The sequence below is a fragment of the Somniosus microcephalus genome, chromosome 1 (genome assembly GCF_052327205.1).
Source record: "Somniosus microcephalus isolate GS21.2 chromosome 1, FLI_Smic_1.0, whole genome shotgun sequence".
Lineage (NCBI taxonomy): Eukaryota > Metazoa > Chordata > Chondrichthyes > Squaliformes > Somniosidae > Somniosus > Somniosus microcephalus.
Genome location: NC_140987.1, coordinates 248,609,657 through 248,636,606, shown reverse-complemented (window position 1 = coordinate 248,636,606; position 26,950 = coordinate 248,609,657). Strand labels below are relative to the sequence as shown.

Below are 26,950 nucleotides of genomic sequence, written 5' to 3'. Positions count from 1 at the left end.
AAACACTTTTTGAGGATGGAAGGGGAGAGGTGAAAAAAATCTACTTAACAGATCTTCATCGTAATGATACGATACAATAAAGTCTCTGATACCAACGTGCATTGGGGTGTATTTCCGCGTAGCTTCTCCTGCTACACCGTAGTAACATCAGTTTTTAACGGGGTTTCTGCCAAACATCGCCAAAGTTATGTTGGTGCAGTGGGAAAAGCCGAGAGGAAATTCATTCCAGTTTCAGGTTCCCCGTTTAACATAGAAATATTATAAAACACATCTTTTAAATAACATTTTTCAATGGGTGCCCAACATGGCCATCTAGACAAGGCCTATTCTGGTTTTGGCAAATGAATAAAAGAGCACCATCAGTAACAGTCAGAGGAATGGACCAGGTTTTAGCCTCCAATGAACCATTTAAAAATGGATTTAGAGCTCCTGTAACAGAAAAATGAAACCTCCCACAACAGGAGACATCTAGGTAAAAAGCTGGAAGGCATTATTCGGAGTAAAGGAGGAATGTTTTTCAGTCTGTTGGGAGGATTTTTTTCCAAGGAGTATAATTTCTATGAACTTTGCATGGAGGCATTCAGTACACATTTACCTTTTCACAGCTAATTTGTGTACAGAACACTATATCTGGCCAGACTGCCTTTAGTGTAGTTGAAAATATTTTAATACAAAATTAGTAAATAAAAAGGGTTTTAATTATAACCTCTTCAGTATCATCTCTTTACATCTGTAAAATTATACCAAAACCGCTTTACAATCTTTTGTTTTTTCTTACCAAAAGAATTATCTCCATTCCATTTGCACGATTTCAATACTTATTAGATTACAAAAATATTCCCTGGTATTTTTCCAAGTAGTACAATTTGGTTTCTACAAAAACATTTACTGTGGGCTCTGGACAAATACGTTTCAAGACTTTTCTCCCACTATGCTAAGTGAAAGATGGTAAGTTGAACAAAGGAAGTACAAACTTAAGAGTACATTTTCAGATCTCCATTTGTGGTCGCACATACATTCGCACTACATTTCTAGGCCTTTCTGGCAAGATTTTGCATTATGACAAGATCGATGAGCTTGAAGTTGACATTATTATGTGTATTGAAGATTTGCCAGATTTCAACTGGGGGAAACAGTTTCTCAATTAAATACAAGAGCAAATATTTCAAAAAAACAAGTCACTTCGGCATGTACCTTATTTGCTTTTAGGGTTGTTTCCTGAAATGATTTAAATGGGACAATCATTTTAAATAATTCTGTTCCCTTATTACAGCACTAAAGTTCCAAAATTCTTAAAATGTCACTTTTGTTTGTTAAACTTTTTTTTGAATTGCACCGGTTTTTTTTAAACATACTTTTTCACATCAAGTAACAGAACAGGAGAAACTGGATCACTCACCGTCACTCAAGAGGCATTCTGTACACTAGTGAAAGGGTTAATTACATGCATATCCTACCTCTAGATAACAGTTTGTCAATTTTATTTTGATCTGACTTGTCTTTGAGACAGTTTTGTACAGGTACCTTCTGTTTAAAAGCACATTATTGCACACAATAATAAAATGCATGTTTTGTACATTCGCAGTATGCTGTATGGGGTATCTTGAGGACTAACTTACAAGTCAGACTTATCTACCCACTCCACCATGATAAATCCACACAGATGTTTAAAACCAAGTCATTTGATGATTCAACCCAGCAGAATTCTTTATAATCATATATGCAATGTGATCCTTTCTGCCCCTCTGAGATCATGACATGGAAAGTGGAGAGGCCATAAGGATTTCTACAGACTGTACTGTCTACATTTGCTGGCAGTAATTATTCAGATCAGCCATCCCCTCTTTCCACAAGCATTTCTATTGTCAGACACAACAATGTTTCTGAATGCCAGTTAACAATTCCCATCATGTCAAAGTGAGCAATAGATGATTAAGATTTCACTTTAAACTTTTTCAGTTACTAATTGCTAAACCAGACTATTCACTAGGAATGAGGTGAGGTTGAAAACAATGTTAATGTCCTTTGCACAGTTGACTCAGTGCCAGAATCTTGGTTCAGTCTCTCTGGTTGCGAACATTTTCACCACTTTTTGCATTCTAATAAGTTCAATTAAAGCTACGTGAGCCACAATTTGCAAACTTCAAATAAAATTAAAAGTTAATTGGTAGAATTTATCTTGAAATCCATATAAGATTTCAAATTCTAAAATTTTGTAACTGTTTTTTTACTTCATTTCTATAATTACTGACAGACTTATGCTATACTCATCAGTCATTCTGAGCACTTGTATTGCCTGCTGGTTCCACACGAGTTTCCTTTTCTTCCACCGGAGATGGTGCAAAAATAGTTTCTCGCTTTATAACTACTGCCTATGCTCTTTAAGCTGGACAGTTGTGGCCATGGCTTTAAAAGCCAGTGACTGCAGGTTATAATCCACAGAATGATTTTAAAAAATCACCCCATGTTGTGAATTGTTGAATGATGAAAAAATTATAGTTATATATTTAAAATTTTATTTGATAGAGGAATTCGTAAATGGTAACATTTCAACTATATGAATTTCTGAAGATTGATCTGTTTTAGGGGAGTTCTACTGATTTTGATCATAAATCATGGTGTTATGTGGCTAAGCTCTACATAAACTTTGGTACATTACAGAAAGAAACCAGTTACTTTTACTTAGGCTAATTGAAGAATTGTGTCATTAAGCAACGTCCTCATTTCTGCTGATTCTTGGTACTATTTAATATCCTGTCCACACAGTATAGTAAAAGCAAACAATTCTTTGAAACATAAATCAAAAAATACCACTCATTTTTGTAACAGGATTAACATTAACAGTAATTATTTTAATAGTGGATTACAAAATATGAAGCTATACAAAAAATGCAACAAAAATATATTAACTTTAATGTTCAAACAAAATACATGGTTTTGCCTTTCATGCAATTAATATATTAAACTTTATAACTATGATCATATAATCAACAGCAAAAAAATGGACATTTGAAAAAGATACCAGAGGCCACTTTAATAAAGCTCTTTCTTAAAAACAGGTTTTACATTTGTAAATAAATGACTTGAAATATTCAAATGCAATTACTGTACAAAGAATACAAGATATCAGACTTTAATCAATGCATTAACGAATTCAAAAGTTATGCCATCTAATTCAATAATAACTATTGAAAAATACTGTGCCTTGTTCCTTATTGGAAAGCAAACCACCACTGCTTCAATAAAAGTTATTACTGTATATGTGAGATTTGTTTATTTGTTATGTGACCACAAAGATAATGCTACTGAATAGAATATTTTCCACTCTGCAGCAAGGGACATTAACAAACATCCCCAGGTCAGATATAACAAATAATATTAATAGCTCCCTTTATATTATCCTAAACTGAATCTAAATCAGGCTCTTAAAATAAAAGAGTCACAAAACACAGCACTGTAAATGTTCTATTTCCCGATTACCCAATGGGAATATTAAACTGAGAGTACACATAAGGGGTACAAGTTATTTAGGAACTGAAACTGCAACTCCACCGAGGGCCCTTAATACCCATCACAAGAGACTTTGTTTCTTATCTGTCCAGACAAGAGTTGTTCCCAACAAATCTTGTCCAGGCAGATGAGATGGAAGTCTCTTGCAATGTTCCCAAAACAGCAAAGGCTGCATTACAGTTGGGCAAATCATTTATTTTTGGATTTAAAAAAAAATGTTCATATTCATTACAAATATAGCTAAAACACATTCAGTTAGATTTGTGTGTAGACTGATGGTGTACATGATTAAGAATGAGCCAAATGGCACGGCAAATTGAAATGAAAGGTTTTACCACTTTAGCGAAGGTGAATCTTTATACTGTAGTGAGCTGCAGTGCAGATTACCTTCTACTGCTGCTATGTAAAACAGAAGTTCTCTTTACATTATTAGACTTGGTGAAATACTGACTTAGCATGTTACTACTCAGGTCATTAAAATGTTATTAGATTTGTAAATCTTTTAAAAAGTCCTTTCCATGTAGATTTTTAATATGCTGCTTTTTATAGCTTGTAGCTATCTCCAATTCATTGAGGTAAACTACAAAATGCAAACAATTTTTTTTAAAGCTTCATGCCTTTTTATTATTTTACCAACATTACAGTACTGTATAGTGAGTTGTGAGAAATTTCTTGTATTTTAAAATATAAAGTAACAAAAGAAGAATGCATCTATTTACATAGTTCACTAATTCAGTGGAATCAACCACTCTCCCATTTGGTACTGAAAATCCCTGTTTACAAATAAACATTTTTTCCATCACAATCTTTTTATTTAATGGTCAATTTTGTAAAATTAAAATTATTAGTCAAATATTTAATTTGATAAGAAGAAACACTGAATCTAATCTATTTACCTTGCATACTGGAGCGTTGGGCTATATCCGATGGAAAAAGACTTCTCTATCTGGCCCCGTTTTAATGTTAGATTGAGTGCATTTTCTTTCACTGAAATGTTTTAATTACTGGTTACCAAATAGACTTGGTGTGGTGAGAAATGTGTTTATTTCTAGAAGTTTACATCATCGGGATTTGGTAGTTGGGTGATTGGGTCCCAATGTGTGGATATTAGATACAGTCAGTCAGTCTAAATAAGTGAGCGAGTAATGCAGATTTTGTAGGTCTCATAAACCCACAATTTGTTAAGTATGTTCAATCTTTTTGATCTGACACAATTATCTTTTTACTTAACAGTGTGGTTTAATTCTCCTTCTCAGCAACCTGCTTATTTAAAATCTCATAGTACAACATAGTAAAGACTAGTCAGGTCTTTTTTGCCCAAACCTAAAAAGATAGAATTGTGCAATTAAATAATGCATTATCGGGAAAATGCGCAACTTCATTCAATTATGAATGACACGTGTGTATAGTGTACAATATAAAGATGGTGTTGAGAATTTATTCTTAGATTGTTTAACTTTAAGAATTGATAACCAATTTCCAAGTTTTTAAAAAAGTAAAAGTGGAGAAATTGTTTATTTTCCACATAACTGCATCCACATTATACTCTGAATACCATGTGATCTCATACCTCTGTTATACCTAACATTGAAATGCTTTGTCCAATCATTTGAATGCAGGAACACTGAGCAAAAGAAATAAGAGTAACAAGGGTTGACACATACAGTGTGAAAGCTGAGGTGTCTGCATGCAATAAGGCTAGATTCTGACACTAAACCACATTTCAGCTCTCTAACAGTGCTGTAGTCCACATGAACTTTGTGACAGGCCTCTGTCTCCTCAGCCACACTTGACTAGCTCTCACTGACACTCAACTGTCAGTTAGCAACCCTTTACCATGCCCCTAACATGCTCTACAGCTTCACCCAATTAACTTGCTTTCACATGACATTGCAGCAAAGAGCTTCATAATAGGTGGTCAAGGTGCAAGGCGCCTGTCTGGCCTCTGACTGTTCACGCAGAGCAAGAGGTTTAACTACCTTACTTCTGCCTGCTAGTGGTGAATAGAAAAGTATGGATCATGTACAAATCACTTACTTTTTGTCCTCATATAGACCAAGGCATCAAATGGCACTCTGATCCAATACAGTACAGTACTAAAGAGTGAAACTGCCAAGTAAATCACATTACAATCAAGCCACATTTAAAATGTTTTAGGTAAACATTGCAAATAACAAAGTCTCAAGATCTCCAGACTATATTTCATGCCAGCAATAAGGGATTGATCACCTTAACCCTTTTATTGAGCCAAGTGTTAATTTGTAAGCAGTTTAATCTTTACCTCAAAATGATAATCAAGCATCTTCTCATCTTGCCCTCGACAACCACCCACCTATAAAAGTTACTGGATTTGCACACTTCATAGCTAGGACTTATGCTACAAAGTGGCCTTTCGACCTGCTAAATACCACCCACTGAATACAGTGGGATATAGAGCTACTTGTAGCTTGGCAAATACTCCATGGCAACAGCTCAACTGCACCTGCATCACCGAACATCATTAAAGCATCTGAAGGTCAGCTGTGGATTGAAGGCAGAGTCTGGTCAAACTCGAACCAACTATTTGATTTGGCTTTCTGAGCCAAATTTTTGATTAGATATCTGAAGCACTGAACTTTCAAGGGCAATCTTGAAGAAAATATTTATATAGTTAGAGTATCAGAAAGGACAATGTTTTATAGCATTTACCTCCCCTTTCCTCCAAATGTCTTCCATTCTCTCCTGAAGGTAGCAACTCAGGCTGGGGTGCAGTTTCACAGACACCCGCAATCTCACCCAAGTATCCATTCCTCTTGGGGGCCCCTGGGTAGCGAGCATCGGTCGACTATTTGACTGTGACAGGCATTATACCTAAACCTGTTAGCTCAGCTGATATTCACATATGTACACTTTCTAGCAGGGGTTCTTGGATAGTGATCGGGCACAGAAACTGCACCCCCAACCCCCGGTCCAGCCTAGGTGATACTGATGGTAATTGTACTGACCCAGCATCACGAAGCTCAAGTTATCCAATTTAGTCTAGATCAGTGTCAACCCTTGGACTGTCCCATCTGTAGGACTCTCTACCATACCAGGCAGTGCATTTATACAGAACCATTAGGGGATTTTCCTTTGTTTAGTTTAAGGCACTTCTGTTAATTCATAATTGCTTAATTCAAATAATCGAATCCAATTTTTCTTAGCACTAAATTTACACTGTTACAGTATTTTGATAATTTTGAATTATTGAATCATGCAAATTAGTTTAGTGCAAAAAAAAACACTTCATTTATCAGGAGTAGACTTAGGCCGAGAGTTTCCACAACTGACGATCAGAGTGCTCAAAATTGCACTAGTTTTCCAAATTGAATTTTTTGTTCAAGTTTCTGCTCAAAATCATTTGCATATTGAACGTAAAATCTTCCGTTAATCAGTGCCATCGGGCAGTATTTTAGAACATAATTTCATTTTTTTAAATTTGTATTAAAAATATAACTTGATATGTTTAAGAGTGGTAACCTGGTGCAATTTTATTAATGCAGCTGAAAATGGATCACCGAAAATAAGCATTTTAAGAATGTCTAGTCCACCACCTGTGAGTAACCTGATTTTAAATTACTGAAAATGACTTTAAAAAAAGCTATACAGAACCATTTACTAGTTACATTGGTGTACAGTAGTTAGTTTCTTAGTAAATTAAATATTTTTTAATATTTAAAAGCTTTTAAAATGTGCCTATTAGTGCCTAAAAAGAAGCTTAATTTTAAGAGCCTCTTCGAAGTCCTGCAAACGAGCGCAATCGATAGAAATTCGCTCTGGTGATTAATTCGATCGGGGGCGTGGCCAGTTTTATGGGTGGAGCCAGCTTCCAGCGCAAAGGTTTTTAAACTAGCGCAAAAGATCGCGGAAACTCTATTTGCGCTGGACTCAATTCGCACTTTGAAATTCCTTGATCTTTTGCGTTGGTTTGGCCAATTTTGGGCGAATTGCGCGCAACCGAGCGGAAACTCCAGGCCTAGATGTAGTTACTCAAAAATTATTTTGTATTCAAGGATTTCATCTCCTTTCTGCCTACTTTATGACACAGTTACGGAGATGAACATCTGTATCAATACAGATGTTAGTGAGTTTCCTTTTCCTAATTTCTATGTTAAAATGAATTTATTTGGGCAAAATGGCCCGTAATTTCCGATAGGAGGCTTCCTGCGTGCAGATGCCTCCTATCGGGAAAAAATCTACGCCCTGACCCGAGGGCTCCCGAGGTCCAGCCATACCTGTCAAAAGTATGAATGGGGATCACTGAAAAAAAGACATCAAAACATTAAATACATTTTTAAAAAACCATCACGTTTTTAAAATGAGTTAAAATTACATTAAATTAAATATTTTAAACCAAAATTTAATTTTTTGAAAAAAATGATTAAAGTTTTTTACAGGGCTGAAAATAAACGTACCTTTTTTAAAGTATTTTAAAATTATAAATGAGTGAAAAAAATATATTTAAAAAACTTTTTAAAACTCTTATGCTGGTAAAAGCAGGCCGTATGCGTAAGATTTTTAAGGGATTTCAGCGGGCGGAGGTTCTGCAGAAAGCGGAACTTTCCCCCCGCGGAGTCCCTTCTCCAGGGCAGATGCAGGATCTGTCAAGAGGATTCTTGACAGATCGGAAGTGCTGGTTGACGTAAGAAAACTACTAGGCACTTGGGCTAAGCATTAAACAAAGCTTTAATCAATTGTTTTACAACCTGGCGATCTAGTTGTGTCCTTCACTAGTTCCTGTTAAGAATGTCCTGCGCAAGCTGGGCCTGTGCCTGAGTATTTATACTCTCCCTGGACAGCGCCACCCATAGGCCACTCAGTATTATTTCATAAGTCTTTCTTTCATGAATGACTGATTTATGTCACCGGTTTTCAGTGCATGCGCTTCGCATGCCTGAAACCGACACTTGCGAGGTCCCTACAGGTGTGTACACAGCTCGTACACTCTCGTAGGGATCGGAAAATACGGGCCAATGTCTTTAAGTCCTGCTGAAAGGCTTCACTGCTGGAATGGTTTGCCTGTGTATCTCTGTGAGCAAGTATAGCTATAATACCTCAACAATGGATTTGACAGGGAAATACTAAAAGATAAATGTTTGAATTTTAGAATTTATAATTTAGGATCAAAATAAATCAGAGTTTAGTCATCTTGTGATAACAAAACAAATTGAAAGGAGGCATTTGTGACATTGTTAGATTAGAAATTACCAACAGGTTATTGTTACACACTAGGTCAGTTAAAAAATGTTCCGCTCATCATTTCTTTTTAAATTAGGAAACCAAGGTGAAGAAACGAAGCCCATAGTGCAGAACACCACCAAGGTTAAGAGTAAAAGACAGAAGACACAGTAAATTAGGAAGTGGAGATTTGGGGGAATAACAAGCTTGGGTTTTAAAAGGCTGAAATGATTGGAAGTAGAGAGTCCCATCACATCGGGGTCTGGGGAATGGATGAACTAAGCGTGTGCACAATGACTATTGGATTTTAGGCAAGGTGCAGGGAGAAGGAAGTATGGCCTAGAAATTCGGTGGGCTGCGCCACCAGTTAGCACCTAAAGAGGGCACTCAGTGGCTTTAGCGCCACTGGCCACGCCTCCCATGAAATTTAGCGGGGCGGTAATGGCGGCGTTAGCCTGCAGCGCTGCACCGCCACCGATGACATCATCGGTGTGCGCAGCGCCCCGCTACCGCCCCAAACGCGATATTGGGTTGCGCCCCCCCCGTAGCGCCGGTCGTAAATCGCGACCAGTTCAGGGGGGCCTACCTGTGGCGGTAGTGGCGCAAATTAAAGGGGAGGTGCGGGGCGGCCATTTTTTTCGGTGGCCGCCTGTCAGCACCTCCTCGCGCCGCCCTCCCCGGCCCCCTGATTCCCCCCCCCCCACCCCCGGGCAGTGCCGGCTGTGTCCCGAGAGCCCGGCACTTCTCCTCGGTGCCGGGCTCTTTTGCCGGCACTCGCGATCGGGGATCACGCTGGTGCAGGCCCCTCCCCTTTAAGAAGGGGAGGAAGGCCTGCAGTACCGCAGCGCTGCGATATTCAGTTTCAGTGCCCCAAGACGGACGCGAGGCACCTCGAGCAGCGCCCCGCTTCCGTTTGGGGCGCTCAAACTGAATATCCCGCTGGTACTCCCGGCGCCCAGGCGAGCTTGGTGCCCCAAATGGAGCGCCACCAAATTTTTAGGCCTATGTGCTAGAAGGCATACTTGCAGATTTAGGAGGTAAAGAATGTAAAATTCAGAACTGCATTGGCCACATGATATTAATAAAATAAAGACAAGAAAGGTTGCAATAGAGAGGGGTGGGGGGTTCAGAGGGATTCCCTTTGATAATCTCTGCATCCTGTCCAAAGTGTGATCAAGGTGGTAGAACAGACTCCCTAGATATGGGGGACAGTTGCCATAGTCAACTTGATGGATACATTTGGGCTTTGCAGAGAATTAAAGAACTGTAAAACAGTGTTTGGCACAGAGCGATCAAAGGATAACTTCCTACCTTCTTGTGGGAAAGATAATCTCTCCATGGTAGCATGGCTGAAATTAGGAACTCAGCACACGCAAACGTTGGGCACAAATCTACTTTCTACCACTCTATGGTGCAACATGTTGGTACCCTGATAATCTGCATCACTACCATGCCACCGTAATTATATAGTTAGGTACATCATTTTACTCAATACATTCTTGCTTGGATGCCATATTAAGTGGGTCTTTTTCCAGCCAGTTGTAATGAGTAACATTCCTTTCCTTTGTCCATGCAGCATTGATTTAATTGTCAAATTTTTGTCTTATAATGCTCCTGTGAAGCGCCTTGGGAGTTTTACTACATTAAAGGTGTTATATATGTCGTCGCCGTCGTTTACACTACAGCACTGGGATCAGTACATACAACTGGAGAAGGTGATGATTGCCACATAGATGAAGAAATGGAGCTGGGGCATCCAACATGTCAATTCTTAAATCAGATTGTTCTTCCACTCTAGATATTTTCTTTTTATATTGTAGCTTAAAAAATACAGTTTCTTGGGGGAGGAGAAGAGAAATATTTCGATGTGAAAGTATTTTCTGTCTTGATAATGCCCCCCTTTAACATTTTTGGAGTCGTCAAAATATCAGTAATAGATTTAAATGCAGTTTGAAAGAGCTGGGTGGTGAAATTGAAGTGTCTTGCGAAACTCTTTATCTTATGTATAGAGATAATTGCATAGAGATAACATTTACTATATTATGATGTCATTTGTATTTTTAGTGAAATTTTGTGCTGATTAAGTAGAGGGATTTCAGTGCTAGTGAATGGATCATTTTTCCATTTTGGGAGCCCGTTGTCAGCATTAACAATTCCCAGATCTGGTACTGTACATCACAGGTTAGATTAAGCTTAACATTGTTTCTGCTTTCCCTGGCAATGTGGCTTAAACCCAAATTCAGAAGTGCTAGTGTGGATTTTCTGCTTCATGCACCTGCCTCCTTTCATTGCCTCCCTAAGTAAGATAACTTGCCATTCAGAACTTGGTTGAAGTTAGAATCATAGAATGATAAAACACAGAAGGAGGCCATTCGGCCCATCCGGCCCGTCCCGGCTCTTTGAAAGACCTATCCAATTAGTCCCACTCCCCTGCCCTTTCATCATAGCCCTGCAAATATTTCCCCTTCAAGTATTTACCCAATTCCCTTTTGAAAGTTATTATTGAATCTGCTTCCACCGCCCTTTCAGGCAGTGCATTCCAGATCATAACAACTCGCTGCATAAAAAAAGAGTCTCATCTCCTCTCTGGTTCTTTTGCCAATGACCTTAAATCTGTGACCTCTGGTTACCGACCCTTCTGCCACTGGAAACAGTTTCTCATTATTTACTCTTATCAAAACCATTCATGATTTTGAACACATCTGTTAAATCTCTCCTTAACCTTCTCTGCTCTAAGAAGAACAACTCTAGCTTCTTTAGTAACTGAAGTCCCACGACTCTGGCACCATTCCAGTAAATCTCTTCAACACCCTCTCCAAGGCCTGGACACCCTTCCTAAAGTTGTCCAAACTTATCTCGTGTAGAACCCTTGCAGCCACCAGAGGATCTTTCTTCTATCAAGATGATCTTTTTCATATTTGTTTTAATAAAAACTTGCATAATTTTTTTAAGGTATTGGACATCATTTGCTCCAACAGATATACTGACCTGATGCAGTGTCAACATGTCACAATGGCCAACATAGCAGTGAGGCAGCAAGTTGTACAAGCAGTTAGGCTGTTTCTGTCTACTGCAGGAACATTTGCCTACATAATAAAGCTCCCTATGGGGATGATATGATCTCTAAATTTAGAATACTTGCATTTGCAACCCCATATTCTGCAAAATATAGATGAATTGAAATAATTCATTTAAGCTAACACCATTTAAAGGAATATAACTTTTAATAAACAATAAAGGCCTTGTTCATCTAGGTGTGCTGCACACCATTTAAAAAAATCAACTCAAAAGTTCCCATCTTTAAACAGTGGCACTGTTTCAAGGTTAGCTAGCAGCGACTGACATACTCTGGATTCAAGAAGCTTAAATCAACATTGCTTTCACAGCTGTAATTAAGTCACCTAATCAGAAGCACATTTGACAGGACAGGTTCTGGAAACCAGACACTACAATTGCTTGTTGTCCAGGGAGTTCGTTGATAGTCACGCAAAAGGAATCATCCAGGTAAATGAAAATGAGGGAGGTTAGGAAATTAAATGGAATTAAGCAATTCTCCCTTTCCATATGTTAATATTCTAGTGGCAAGAACCAGCAGTCTCATTTCCTGCCCTTTTGCAGAGTCACCATTTCCCCAGTGACAACTATATACAGGGAGGTGGGGATGGGCCAAAGTCAATAGATGAGCTGGTCTGAACTGGCTGTGTGTGTGTTCCAGTTGTAAATTGTGTGAGTGACGAGTGAAAAAAAACGAACACAGGATGTAGACAAAGACGTCCAGAAGTTTTATTTAAATAGAAGTCTTTTTTCTTCCTTTTGGTAAGTACATTATGTTTAAAGTAATAAACTACAACAGAGCTTTTTGCAACCAGAAACAAAACCTCCAAATTTTCTAAAAGTTTAAGATGATTACAACTTGGAAGCAAAATTTTCCAATTTCACCCCATGAATATCTGAAAATGAACTGCACTGCACTGACGCACAAACCGCAGCAATTTCTGAATTGCAAGTACAGTATTTGTTTACACCCTACTTTTATGCAATACTAAAACATTTCTAAAGTGCTGGTACTGTACCCTATTAATATCAGAGATGCACATAGCTACATTATCCTCCCCCCTCTTACTTTGATTAATATGTAGTTTATCAGACTGAGGCATTGTACTCACAAAGATGAGATTGCTGTTTCTTTTGGGGAAGAGATTTTGTGACCTGCCTGGAACAGAGTGTCACTACTGCAGGTTTGGCAGGCAGCCCATCTCTTCCTCCAGATTTCACAGGAATGCTCAGCTTGATTTAATCAAAAATGGGCAAGAGACCAAGCAACGAACACTGGGGCAGGTTCAACCCTGCGAATGCCACAAGCAAAAAAAAGAAAAAACAGAGTGGAACAGAATCATGTTGTCACAATTTGAATACCTTTAAGATGGATTGTAGAGAAATGCAGATAATAAAAAAAATGCCCATTACTGAAGAGAATATTTCCTTCTCTGGTTTGTCCCCTACTGAGCTATTCAAGCCTTAAAACCTGCATTTAATTCTTGTTGACAAGCTCGAGGGAAAGTATTTGCATTTTGTCTCCCAGATTCCGAGCCGCTGTGTTTGTTCAGGAATGTTTCTATGTTAACTATATTTGCAAGATATTTACAAATGGGCACAAGCAACATTTACATCCCAGGGGCATTTATCCTTGTAGGCTATAGACTACACATTATGTGATTAGTCAAAAAAAATGGAAATGGAGTTGTATTGGTCACTAGTATTATACACAGGGGTCAACATAGAAATGAACATTGCATTTTTCATAAATTAGTTCATTCAATTACAAGTCCAGAGACACCATCCCTTTTATTCCAAATTAGCCTTTCACAGTAGTAAACATCCTTCTGTTAGTTGCAAATATAAAATATTGTCACCTGATAAAAACAGTTATTTATTTCATAATACACTCTGGTGACTTCTTGACAATTACAAGCAGCACCATATGGCTCAAGATGAACTTAAATGCCATATTAAACTAACCCTGATGCAGGCACAACACAAGGCGCTTTTGAAACTGTATATCTTAACCTTATTACCTGCCAGTACAAGACATGGCCTTGTCCTTATAGTACAGTGGAACCTGTATATTGCGGCCACCCATGAGACTGGTGCAACTGACTAATTCACAGATGGCCAATTTATTAGGCAACTCAGCTGCAGTAGAGAAAAGGTTGAACTCTCTAGAATCTAGGTCCTTTAACATTGTAAACATTTACTATTTTAGATCAGTTACATACATCCCAACATACAGACATCACCTCTAACTCCAGCCTGATCTTACTCAGCAGTCTCCGACTGCCACCCCATCCTACTCAGCAAAGTAGTCATTCTTTATTTTGATGCAATTTCATGCAGCCAAAGCGAAGCCGTCTGTTTCAGTGGCAATTCACAGCTGTGGAACAGAAATAGTGAAATGCAGCCTGATCTACTCAGAAGCCCCCAACTCCCATCCAATCTTATTCAGCAACCTCCAACCTCCATCCAATCCTACTCAGAAGAGAGTAACTCCCACTGATTTTTACTATCTGTTGATGGGATACGGTGAAGTGTGGATGCTGCAGACAGATGGCTTCTTTTATAAAAGGGCACCATAATATACAGGTTCCACTGTATGTATTCATCCAGCAAGTAGAATATTGCCACTGACTAACATATTACTTATATCCACTTGGTTTCATTAACGTTTCTACAGTACATAGAATTTTACAGCACAGAAACAGGTCATCCAGCCCAACAGGTCAATGCCGATGTTTATGCTCCACACAAGCCTCCTCCCACCTTATTTCATCTTACCCTGTCAACATAACCGTCCATTCCTTTCTCTCTCATGTGCTTATCTAGCTTCCCCTTAAAGACATCTATGCTATTCGTCTCAACTACTCCATCTGGTAGTGAGTGCCACGTTCTAACCACTCTCTGGGTGAAGAAGATTCTAAAATGGATATAAATTGAAAGGAGTAAAGATACTGGGCCCAAAATTCCAAGGATGCAATTGCACCACCAGAACTGAGGCATTTTGGGACTTCCACCCACCGTGAGGTTTTGACTTTGACCCCACCATAAAGTGCAGGATCAGCTCATTTATCTTTGCATAGATATGGAGCCTGTCTAAATACAATTTGCAATGGCTCAGATACTGCGGGGGAGAGCAGAAACATACGGCAGAGACAAGAGTTAGGCTCCAAATAGGGTCAGAATGTCTGGCAGGGTGGAGGGGGTAAATACCAGTAGGAGAGGCAAAGACCTGACGCAGCAGCGGGATACAAGTCTTTCACTTGATACTCTCAACTTTTCCTGCCACCATAAATACCAGGCTAGGTTCTTGAAAGTGGGGTCCTTGGGGGGAGATGCTGTGAGCATCAGGGTCCTGATTAGGGTACAGGATGCGTTGCTCTAATATTCTGCACTGTTTGCTGGCCAAGACTGTGCATACCCACTGGGGGAGGACCCAGACTGGTGGGAGACCTGCAACCTTAATTCCCATGAGAAGGTGTCCCTTACTCTGTTCCTAAGAGAAACTGTGAAAAGCATTGGGGACACCAAGTTTGGAGGCATATTTCAAAATATTTTAGACTTCAGTGACTGAGTTTTGGAGAATTGCAGCAAAAGGAAAAACACCTCACTACTCCAAATTCAAGGTGAAGTGTCTGCTGCTAAACACATGCAATCTTAGCCAATTGTGTCATCCTCTTTCTTAACAGGAAAAGTCATCTGCATAATGTAACTAATTTAACTGCAGCTCATGATGAATGTGTACTTCTGCCAAAATATTTCAGGTTTATTGCAAAGCCTTTCATCCCCATGGTTTTAATTGCCACTAGGTTTGCTGGAGGGTGTTAATACAAGTATGAAATTTACTACCAGATCAAAAAGTTACATTAGAATTCATTGTAGTCGTAGATTTTTAATGTAAAAATAAACTAAATGCGGTATTAATACACTTATTTAAAATTACATCTGGGTTAGTTGACTCACATGACTAAACAGCTGTTTTTTCCCCTCTGTAAATTTAGATTACAAATACACTAATTATCTAAAATTGTGTGTAAATTACTTATCTGGTGCAAGGTTTATAGCAAATGAGTTAGTTGTGAACAGTCATTTACAGAAAAATATCTGCAATAAAAATACAACCTATTGAATTTTAACAGATCCTATTCAGAATGGACTCGATACTCTTGACCCATGTCAGTCAAACATTCCTTTATGAACACCTCATCAATTTATATGATTGTAACCAATGTTCCCTCTAAGCTGCCCAGTTGCACAGCTCTCTGCCAGCCCCGCGCAACCCGGGACTGGTTTTTCCAATGTTAAATTCTGCACATACGCAAATCTGTGAATGGGCCACATAGCCCCTTAAACGGGCTGCGAAACCCAAAAGAAATTAGGAGGAACATCGATTGTAACCCATTTTATTATTTCTGTAAAGAGGCAAATTACTTAACTTTAGTACAGCATCCTTCATTTTTCCAAGTATATTTATCTGTAGTGTGGTAAAGGTGAGCATATTAAAAGGAAAAGTGACCAGAAATGCCTTCTTCCTTTTAGAGTTTTTCACAAACTTCTTCCCCGTCTACCATCCTAAAATTATTGCTTTCAAAATAACAAAGAAAAATAGAACTCTCTACCATTTACAAGAGATGAACAATAATTGGCTTGAACAGTAGGAAAGTACTGAGACAAAATTCATCCATAGCATTAGCGAAATAAGACAATATTTCAGAGATTGTTAAGTCAAAGGTTCAAATGTAAAGGAAGTATGAATCATGTGGCATTTAGGATTACAAGGATAGTTTCAACCAGTGGATCCATGGCTTTTGGTGTGAATATGCAATCTAACTTAATGATGGTAGCTGCTTATCTTTGTCCAGGATGGTTTTTGCTGGCACAGATATCTTGGGACAGTGATATTCTGGGAAATTTCCAATTGAGAACTCTCCAGGTTAAGTAGGATGCCTAGCTAAGTGAAGAATGCTGCTGCTTGGAAGATAGCTAATCCTAGTTTCTTTTTGATGGTATGGTCCCATTTTTAGGACTTACACGATGCGCTTATTCCGTGTACAGAAATTGAATTGTTTTTATGGCCACAGAAAGGAGTTACGCTCAGCCACAATTTTTTGTCCCCTTTTCTTTTCTGTGGAGGACATTTTTTTGGTGTAAGTTCTTGAATAGCTTCCTTGTTTCTTTTCATTGAGTATTGCTGCAGACTCTACGGGTCTGTAACTTGTGATTTTTTTCCATCCTGGAGCCTCCAAGGAACTTTTCACTGTCGAATGTCTTCTGCTTAATTTTAAACTGAACTTCTGGGAGTACCCGAGATCTTCAAGTAAGAGTATCATAAACTTGCAGATCTCATGCCCAGATTATGGACAACACTGGTTTTTCTCATATCTTCCTTGGAAATGTTAATAAAATTGACATGCCACAAAGTTGTACAAGGTCCTGGCCATGGTGGACTACTACACGAAAGGCTTTACTCCCAGGGATCATCAATAATACTTCCTGAATTAATATTCTGCCAATCTCAAAATGTACTTCAGTAAAAAGAAATCTTGGCACCATAGGTGGAAGCTGGTCCAGACGAGAAGGCTTTCTCAGTTGAGCAACAGTTTAAGATGGTCACTTGAGGAGCACTATTTATAAGATACAAGAAGAGAGGAGGGGTCATCGAGTTCTGACTCAAAATATGTTAAAGGAACCAATGCTTCTGGTGACCTCTCTTGCTAATATGTTGATCTTATTAAGGTATGCAGAGTTTAATGAAGGAAGAAAATTTGCATGTATATTCTCAAAGTTGTAAATGGCATTTTTTACTTCCAATCACATCATTACAGATGAGGAAGGTTATTTGACCATCTTAGTTCATTCATCCATAAAGATCTTAAAGTTGCAGAATTCAATTGTTTCTACTGATTCCAAGGTTTGCACCTGCACCTTGATTTTAAAATTCTCATCCTTGTTTTCAAATCTCTCCATGGCCTCGCCCCCCTCCCTATCTCTGTAAACTTCTCCAACCCTACAACCCTCCAAGCAACTGCACTCCTCCAATTCTGGCCTCTTGCACAGTCCCGATTTCTGGAATTCCCTCCCTAAACCTCTCCGCCTTTCTTTTCTCCTTTAAGATGCTAATTAAAACCTACCACTTTCTGCCCTAATATCGCTTATGTGGCTTGGTGCCAAATGTTGTCTGATAAAGCTCCTGTGAAGCACCTTGGGACATTTTACTATGTTACAAGTGCTGTATAAATGCAAGTTGTTGTTGCACGACTCTATTCAGGCGTCTACATCATGTATTTATTACTCTGTGTGAAGAAGAACTTTCAGATGTCAGCCCTAAATTTGGCATTTAATAGTTTGAACCTGTCTCCTCTGGTAATATTTTGCCCCTTTCTTTGATCAAGATCATAAATTAGAATAAATTTGCAAAGGTCTATACCTACAAACTAACAAAAAGCTGCCATAAAACACAGCAGTGCTGGATGCGAACAGCATGCTTAACATTAATTTTTCCACCATAAAATGTTTTTTGTTTGCAAATAGCATGAAATATAATTTTCAATATACCATAAGGTTACACTGAAGTTGTCTCACTCGGTACCATTTTTTATGAACAACCCCAATTTTTGTTCGAACTCTAATAGCTGTTTTTCTTTTATCTGTATGCCACAGTAAATCATGCCCCAAAGAAGTCCCCTAGCAACCACACTGCCACCAGTGAACAGGACACCTAAATTAACTAATTCAACGGTCCTTACATCCATGATGACATAATCAGCGATTTCCTCCACCAAAAAAATGTCCTTTTTAATATCATTACATGCTTCATCACCTTAATCTTAATCTGATTAATGCTTAATCTGCAACAAATCCACCTCCACATCCGCATTTACACTATCCTTAAAGCGGAAGGCCATCTTAACAGCAGACTAAGACATTATGCCGTTATCGGTATGAAACAGCCCATCATCAGGCAGATTGTGAGCAATGATGCCACGAGAGAGCTGCAAATTTATTACTGATTTTTGACCATTCATTTTTAAATGAGGAATACAATAAAAATTTTGGAACTATTGAAAACATTGTAACAGGACCTGAAGAGAGTTTTCTAGCATTTTAAAAATAGGCCTACTGCAAGATGAGGGCCAGATTACAAACTGGGCCACAAATGGTAAAACAATGGCCGGCAATTTAATCTGGAGGCGTGTCGGGAGTGGGGAGTCTAGAAAGCGGTTGGGATACCTGGGAGAAGGGGCCTGATTAGCATTTCAACACACCGATTTCCGCCTGGAGCCAGGCAGATGGAGAGGCTGGCTGGCTGGCGGTGGGAAGGCCTGCGGCACTAGGCCGCAGAGAGGAGAGATCGTAGGCCCGGGGAGGGGAGAGCGGAGGCCTTGGGGGAGGCGTTGCAGATTGCGGGGGGTGGGTGAAGCAGGTACATTGGATCCGGGAGGTAAGTGGAAAGACACTTACCGCCTGGATCCAGCAATCCTCGTGTTCCTTTAGCTGCCATGTCCCCCAAGGCCTGGGAAACCCAACCAGTCAGAGTTAAATTTGAAATGGTGGATCACCATGAGGCACGCCAGCCTCATTATATTTAAATGGGCAACCCGCCTCCTGGGAGTGGGTTGGCTGCCCGCCCTCCCCGTCCCGCCTCTGTTATAACTGGAAGTGGGTGGGTTGAGGTCAGGATTCAGTTTTTTTTTAAAACTCTTTAACCTCCCATCCAATCCCAACCCACCTGTTTTTTGGGGTTAAAATTCCCCCCAATGTGTCTGGTAACAGCAGATGGTAGACAGCTGCCAAGCTTTCCATTTGATCTGTAAACCACGGCCTAGAAATTCAGGTATGGCCATTTTTCAGCACGTGGCGGGGGTGGAATGGTGAGGCCCGAGATGCCCCCAATCTGGGGCCTCATTTCCATCGAGCCGGTGAGCTGCGGAGAGTAGCAGGCAGCTCGCCTATTCAAGATCGGGCAGACGAGGGCAAACCAATCTTTCAGTGGGTGCCTCAAACAGGCGTTAGGGCCAGTTATCTGCATATGCAAAGGCCCTAATGCCTGTTTCAGGCATGGGCACTGCACGCCGATTTATTTTGGCCTTTACTAATATGGCGTTTGGCTCACTTCCAGCTCATAATGAGCGCATGCTTCCTGCCCGCCATGTTGGAGGTTTAGGAGGCCGTTTAGTGCCCGGGAAACGGGCACTGCACGGCCGAATTTCTAGGCCTACATGTTGGTATATTCACTAACACGCTAACAAAACATTATATTTTCTACAGAACATTTCTCGACAGCAGGTACACTACAATGGAAAATGGCCACTCATTTTTTTACAGTTCTGTTACACACGTGAATAGAAATTAATTAAAAAATGTTTTATCTCATAGCACAAATATTAGGTGGCAAGTAAAAACACATTTTGTTTTTTTTTGATGACCAAAATGTCAGTTATAAATACAAATATTTACTTAGATTATAGTGAGCAAGTCATCCTACATCTGCTGCTGACAATTTAGGGGTGACCTACCTGTAAAGCATTATGTGTGAAAACAGACACTTACTGGAACTAAGCCATTATTTTCACGCAGGCACGCAGTCTGAAGTTCTGATTTGAGAGCTGCAATGTGTTTTTGATGTGAAGTGATTTCAGTTTCCAGAGCAGTAACCCTGGAGCTAGCCAGCTGGTAAATGTCCATGAAAGTCTGGGTTAAATTCTACCAAAACAGAAAAAAAAGACAAAAGGTAATTATCAACAATGAATAAGCTGATAAAGAAATACTTCACAAAGCATTTGGTAATGCGCATTTTTACTTTTTTATTGAAATGACATGTTTTGAAAAACAATTCCACCAAACGTTGCAAATTTTAAACAACACCACTTTGCTAATACCCTACGTACTTATTATATCAGTTCTTATAAGCAAAGCATTCTGTGTATTGAGGTATGTGCTTATAGTGTGCAACACATAATGTAGCATAAAGTGTAGAAATGTCAGGAGTCAAGATCCTGTAACCTTTTGACAGAGAAACTATGATAACTGACAACCTTATAATGAGGGTAAAGTATATAGTGTATCCAAACATTTTAATATAGTACCTTATCCTGTCTGTGAACCACATCTCAAAATAATTTTTATAACATCACTTATGAAGCTTGGCAAATAATTAGCTTTAAAGTGGCATAGAGCTCTCAGAGACCACATCAGAAAATAAAATTCTGTTTATGTGTATTATGGAGAACTGCTGTCCCAACCGTATAATATTGATCAGGCAAGATAATAAAGTTAACTGCAGAAGCGAGTCGAAATGGTACTGTAGCGCTGGTAACTTTATATCCACTCAGATTACTATAATACAGTTGGGATTAATGGAGTTCTTCATAACAGGTAAACTATATTTTGTTCTTCAAAGAATTGCTTTCCCTTTGGAGATTATCTACTTCCCCAAGTGTTAAAATCAAAAATTATTTTCTAAACCTTGCTTTGTACAGAAGAGATTTTAACATCCCCCCACCCCCACAACCCACCCACTGTGCTAATTAGAGGTTGCTCCATCTCTGGTGTTTCTGCAATTGAAATCATGTACTATCACCCGAGGTAAAATTAGTCCAGATAGTAAGAGTATGTTGAAGAGCCATGCAATTGACATACTTTTGGTATATAGAGTTTGGAATCATTAAAAGAGGGAATGTTTGTTCAGCTTTAACCTGGGAACACAAGCTGCTTTAATGATTACACCTGGAAACATAGAAATTCCTCACAAGCGTGGAATGTTGTATTGTCCAATATCATTGTACATCATCACACCATGCATGAAGGAAAATGAAGCACTGCCTTCAGTCATGGAAAGGCAACCTTTACTGCATTTGGTTGAAAGACAAAATGTTTGAATAAATTAATAAATAGCTGAAGTATCTAAAAACAAATGATTTAACAATAATAATTTCAAACAGTAACATGGTCAATGACCAATCAAATAGAAGTTCTGCAATTGTAACTGTGTGTAAAAGAAAATAACTGTCCAAATGCAGATCTCACTAAATGAACTAGGCAATGAGACCCTTCCATAGCTGGTCCCCCCACCCCTGCCCCCATCCCCCACTACCTGCAGTAGCTGCTCTAATGATGGCCACAACCTTCCATGGCTTGCTTCTCATACAAGTCCATCGTCAGCACTCTGTCCGTGGCCATACTGTGCAGACTATTATGCTGATTTTGGAGACTTTCTCTAGAGCATCTTGCAAGGCCCCTTTGAAAGGTCCAAGCACTAAAAGTGCTGCTTTAGCATCCCAACATAAAATCATAGAATCATAGAATGATAAAGCACGAAAGGCCATTCGGCCCATCATGTCTATGCCGGCTCTTTGGTAGAGCTATCCAATTAGTCCCACTCCCCTGGTTTTTCTCCATAGCCCTGCAAATTTGTTTCCCTTCAAGTATTCATTCAATGTTCTTTTGAATGTTACTATTGAATCTGCTTCCACCACCCTTTCAGGCAGCGCATTCCAGATCATGACAACTCGCTGAGTAGAAAGAATTGTTTCCTCATGTCGCTTCTGGTTCTTTTGCCAATCACCTTCAATCTGTGTCCTCTGGTTACCGACCCTTCTGCCACTGGAAAGTTTCTCCTTATTTACTCTCATCAAAACCCTTCATGATTTTGAACACCTCTATCAAATCTCCTCTTAACCATCTGTGCTCTAAGGAGAACTACCCAGTTTCTCCAGTCTCTCCACATAACTTAAGCCCCTCATCCCTGGTATTATTCTATTAAATCTCTTCTGCACCCTCTCCAAGGCCTTGACATCCTTCCTAAAGTGTGGTGCCCAGAATTGAACACAATACTCCAGCTGAAGCCTAACCAGCGTTTTATAAAGGTTTAGCATAACTTCCTTGCTTTTATACTCTATTAATAAAAAAAGCATGTGGGATCCTGGGCTTTAACAGCCTTCTCAACATATTTTGTTACCTTCAAAGATTTGTGCACATACACCCCCAGGTCTCTCTGTTCCTGCACTCCCTTTAAAATTGTACCATTTAGTTCATGCTGCCTCTCCTCATTCTTCCTACCAAAAATGTATCACTTCACATTTCTCTGCGTTAATTTCATCTGCCATGTGTCTGCCCATTTCACCAGTCTGTCTATATCCTCCTGAAGTCTGTTACTATCCTCCTCATTGTTTACTGCAATTCCAAGTTTGGTGTCATCTACAAACTTTTTTCTGCACCGTAGCCAATTTTGTATCCACTGCCCCTTTAATTCCATGGGCTTTAACATGTGCTCAGTGAGGCTCCAGTTTGCCCATGCGTTTACTGTATCGGTTTGTGTAATTTGTGCAACTGCGCCGACAACCTTGCTTGGACCGCTCAGAGGGTCAGTCATCAATCCTTCTCTTTCAAACAGCTGTGTCATGTTTGATCGCTTCATAATGAAAGCATAATTCACACTCCCCCACCACGCCAAGAGCCTTGCACTGAACTGCATGATTTACGTATGCAAGAGTGGCCTCCTGTTCGCATATTCATGGTGTAATTGCCTTTCCTGTTTAGGTGTGCCATAGTGTGCGGTTGGTAGGCAAACAGACTTTTTGCTGCTTGCAATGCCCTGTATCTTGGGGAAAGGATCAGTTTGGAACCGTTACTGCACAGACAGCTCCTGTTACTGTTGCTGGTCATTGCTGCAGTGTATGTAATGGGGGTGCTAGCAACAGTGGGAGACAAACAAATATCGGTACCACACGATGTGCACAAGACACAGCTGGTTTTTGCTGTAAAACTTTCAGGTACGACAGAAGTCTCACAAATGATGGATGGGTGGCATCCGGTGTGTAACTGCTACTGATGGCGGAGGGCTATCTGGGTGCTAATAGTGGCTGGCTACTAATGGCAGTGGGCTAAAAGGGTGCTAATAGTGACTGGCTACTGATGGCTATCTGGGTGCTAATAGTGGCTGGCTACTGATGGCGGAGGGCTATCTGGGTGCTAATAGTGGCTGGCTACTGATGGCGGAGGGCTATCTGGGTGCTAATAGTGGCTGGCTACTGATGGCGGAGGGCTATCTGGGTGCTACTAGTGACTGGCTACTGATGGCGGAGGGCTATCTGGGTGCTAATAGTGGCTGGCTACTGATGGCGGAGGGCTATCTGGGTGCTACTAGTGACTGGCTACTGATGGCTATCTGGATGCTAATTGTGGCTGGCTGCCTTCTATTCCCCTGTGGCTAGCTGGTTAGCTTCATTCAGCTACTCACTGGATATAGTCAACACTGCAGCAACAGAGTGAGCTTTGTATGTTTTAATTTTATGGTGTGTTTTTGAACATCATAAAGCTGTACGATAGCAAAATACTGCAGATGTTGGAAATCCGAAATAACAACAGAAAATGCTGGAAAAACTCAGCAAGTCAGGCAACATCCGTGGAGAGAAATTTGAGTTGACGTTTCGGGTTTGACCCTTCTTCAAAACTGGAGAGAAAAGGAACTAGATCGAAGGCAGGGCTGCGATCGGACAAAAGAATTAAAGAACCAAAAGAAGTAAAAGAGATTAGAAGCTAGACGAGATGGTAATAGGCTGTGATTAGGTGTAAAGTGTACTGGCAGGGCAAAAGATAGCTGCCAGGTGTGAGAGAGAAACAAAAGGAAAGGGGGGGGGGGGGGGGAAAGGAAAGGAGTGGAAAAATATAAGTGAAAATGAAATAGGGGCCGAGGTTATGATCTGAAATTGTTGAACTCGATATTGAGACCGGAAGGCTGCAGACTGCCTAATCGGAAGATGAGGTGCTGTTCCTCGAGTTTACGTTGAGGCCTCTTGTATTGTTCCACGGAAGCTCAACGTAAACTCGAGGAACAGCACCTCATCTTCCGATTAGGCAGTCTGCAGCCTTCCGGTCTCAATATCGAGTTCAACAATTTCAGATCATAACCTCGGCCCCTATTTCATTTTCACTTATATTTTTCCACTCCTTTCCTTTCCCCCCCCCCCCCCCTTTCCTTTTGTTTCTCTCTCACACCTGGCAGCTATCTTTTGCCCTGCCAGTACACTTTACACCTAATCACAGCCTATTACCATCTCGTCTAGCTTCTAATCTCTTTTACTTCTTTTGGTTCTTTAATTCTTTTGTCCGATCGCAGCCCTGCCTTCGATCTAGTTCCTTTTCTCTCCAGTTTTGAAGAAGGGTCAAACCCGAAACGTCAACTCAAATTTCTCTCCACGGATGTTGCCTGACTTGCTGAGTTTTTCCAGCATTTTCTGTTGTTATATCATAAAGCTGTATACACTTCATAAAATATTTATGTAAATATAAACAGTATATTCCAAAATGTAAGAGCACAAATAATCAATCATTTCTATGTGCTCCCAGACCTCTGCTGAAAATAATTCTCTGTATGATGTACAGCATACCCACTTCTAAAATGACCACTACACCATCGGTACTTCCCCCCCATGGTGACATACTCGCTATTGGCCACTGTATCCTTGTTCTCAAGTGTAAAACTCCGGTATAGTATTTACCTCTCTCAAGGTTGTGGTAATACTTCAACATTTTTCCCTTCTTTGTGATCAGAAACACCAGTTCTCACCTCAAGTAAAATATACACACTTTTTGATTGTCATTCCCAGCTGAATAATTTTGCATGATTTTTTTTATGATTGACCTTTAACAAGAATTTAACAAGATAAATTGGCCTTTTTGGGTGTGCAGCTTAATTCATTTTTGGAGGGGCAGGAGCACTCAAAGCAGAGATGACCATGGAAGTTAGCACTTTCCATCGACATTACACTGCTTTATACTCGCTTCTTCTTTGCTAAAATTACTGAAGGCAGCACTTTGGTCCAATAGGTGTAAAAAGGTCAGTTACTTCAAAATAATTTTGTTTTTTAATCCACTGTAATTGTGTGGCATCAATCGTTCAAATTAATCAATTAAAAAAAAATGATAACTTTAACCTGTTGTTCCATTGTTGGCACTAAAATAGAGGGAGTTTCACCATCAGAACCCCTTAAAAAATCAACCTGTTGAAAGGAATTACAAGGCATTTGGATCCCCTTAGATTTATTTATATTTTTAAATCAGTTTGCTCAAGTGTCACCATATTCATGATGGCCTCTCCAGTATCTAGGGGAATGTCTTAAAGCATGAAACATAGAAAGAGTGATGGATGCTGATAAGTGTACATATTGTCCTTCGAAGCATTTGGAATTATTTCATAATTCAGTAGAATACATTTCCCTTTTAATTGTTATTCAATGCCATTTACCCAGAGGAGGCGAGTGGACATTTTTACTTGCTAGTTACAGTATATTGTTTGACACAATCACAAACTCTGTAACCAGGGGACAAGGACTGGAGATGAAAGGTGAACAGTTTAACAGAGATGGTGGTGAATATATGGAAGGGAGCCAAATTCAAGAGCGAGCTGAAGAGATTTTTTGGTAGAAGGAATAGTATGATACAAAATGGTTTTTGGGAGGGTGGGGTGGTGGTGGGGGAAGCGATTAGCAACTGCTCGTTGCCCATTCCTTGCTTGAAAAATGGGCAGCCAGCATTTGAAAATTGGGGGGTGGGGGCAGCTCGGCTGCTCCATTAAAGTCCAAGGCCCACCTGATGCGGGTCTGTACATGGGCGAGGGGCCAGTTTGATGTGGGCCTGTAAATGGGCGAGGGGCCAATTTGATGTGGGCCTGTACATGGGCGAGGGGCCAGTTTGATGTGGGTCTGTACATGAGCGAGGGGCCAGTTTGATGTGGGCCTGTACATGGGCGAGGGGCCAGTTTGATGTGGGCCTGTACATGGGTGAGGGGCCAGTTTGATGTGGGCCTGTACATGAGCGAGGGGCCTGTTTGATGTGGGCCTGTACATGGGCGAGAGGCGATTTTGATGTGGGCCTGTACATGAGCGAGGGGCCAGTTTGATGTGGGTCTGTAAATGAGCGAGGGGCCAGTTTGATGTGGGTCTGTAAATGAGCGAGGGGCCAGTTTGATGTGGGCCTGTACATGAGCGAGGGGCCAGTTTGATGTGGGCCTGTACATGGGCGAGGGGCCAGTTTGATGTGGGTCTGTAAATGGGCGAGGGGCCAGTTTGATGTGGGCCTGTACATGAGCGAGGGGCCAGTTTGATGTGGGTCTGTAAATGGGCAAGGGGCCAGTTTGATGTGGGCCTGTAAATGGGCGAGGGGCCAGTTTGATGTGGGCCTGTACATGGGCGAG

The 26,950-nt window shown here is 40.1% G+C and overlaps 1 protein-coding gene and 1 long non-coding RNA gene across 5 annotated transcripts in view; one reads left to right on the top strand and one right to left on the bottom strand.

The window, feature by feature from the left end:
• Positions 1-26,950, bottom strand: part of ccdc171 (coiled-coil domain containing 171) — a 311,057-nt gene that overhangs the window by 6,920 nt on the left and 277,187 nt on the right. For 3 of the 4 annotated variants that reach the window (XM_085991681.1, XM_085991719.1, XM_085991707.1), the window contains one exon: positions 20,308-20,460. In XM_085991681.1, the coding sequence (XP_085847807.1) occupies positions 20,308-20,460 (153 nt within the window). Of the gene's footprint in view, positions 1-15,633; positions 17,382-20,307; positions 20,461-26,950 lie in introns of those variants that run through there. The other variant, XM_085991690.1, reaches the window with a different exon arrangement.
• Positions 1-26,950, top strand: part of LOC147124699 (uncharacterized) — a 108,550-nt gene that overhangs the window by 13,765 nt on the left and 67,835 nt on the right. The window lies entirely within an intron of this gene.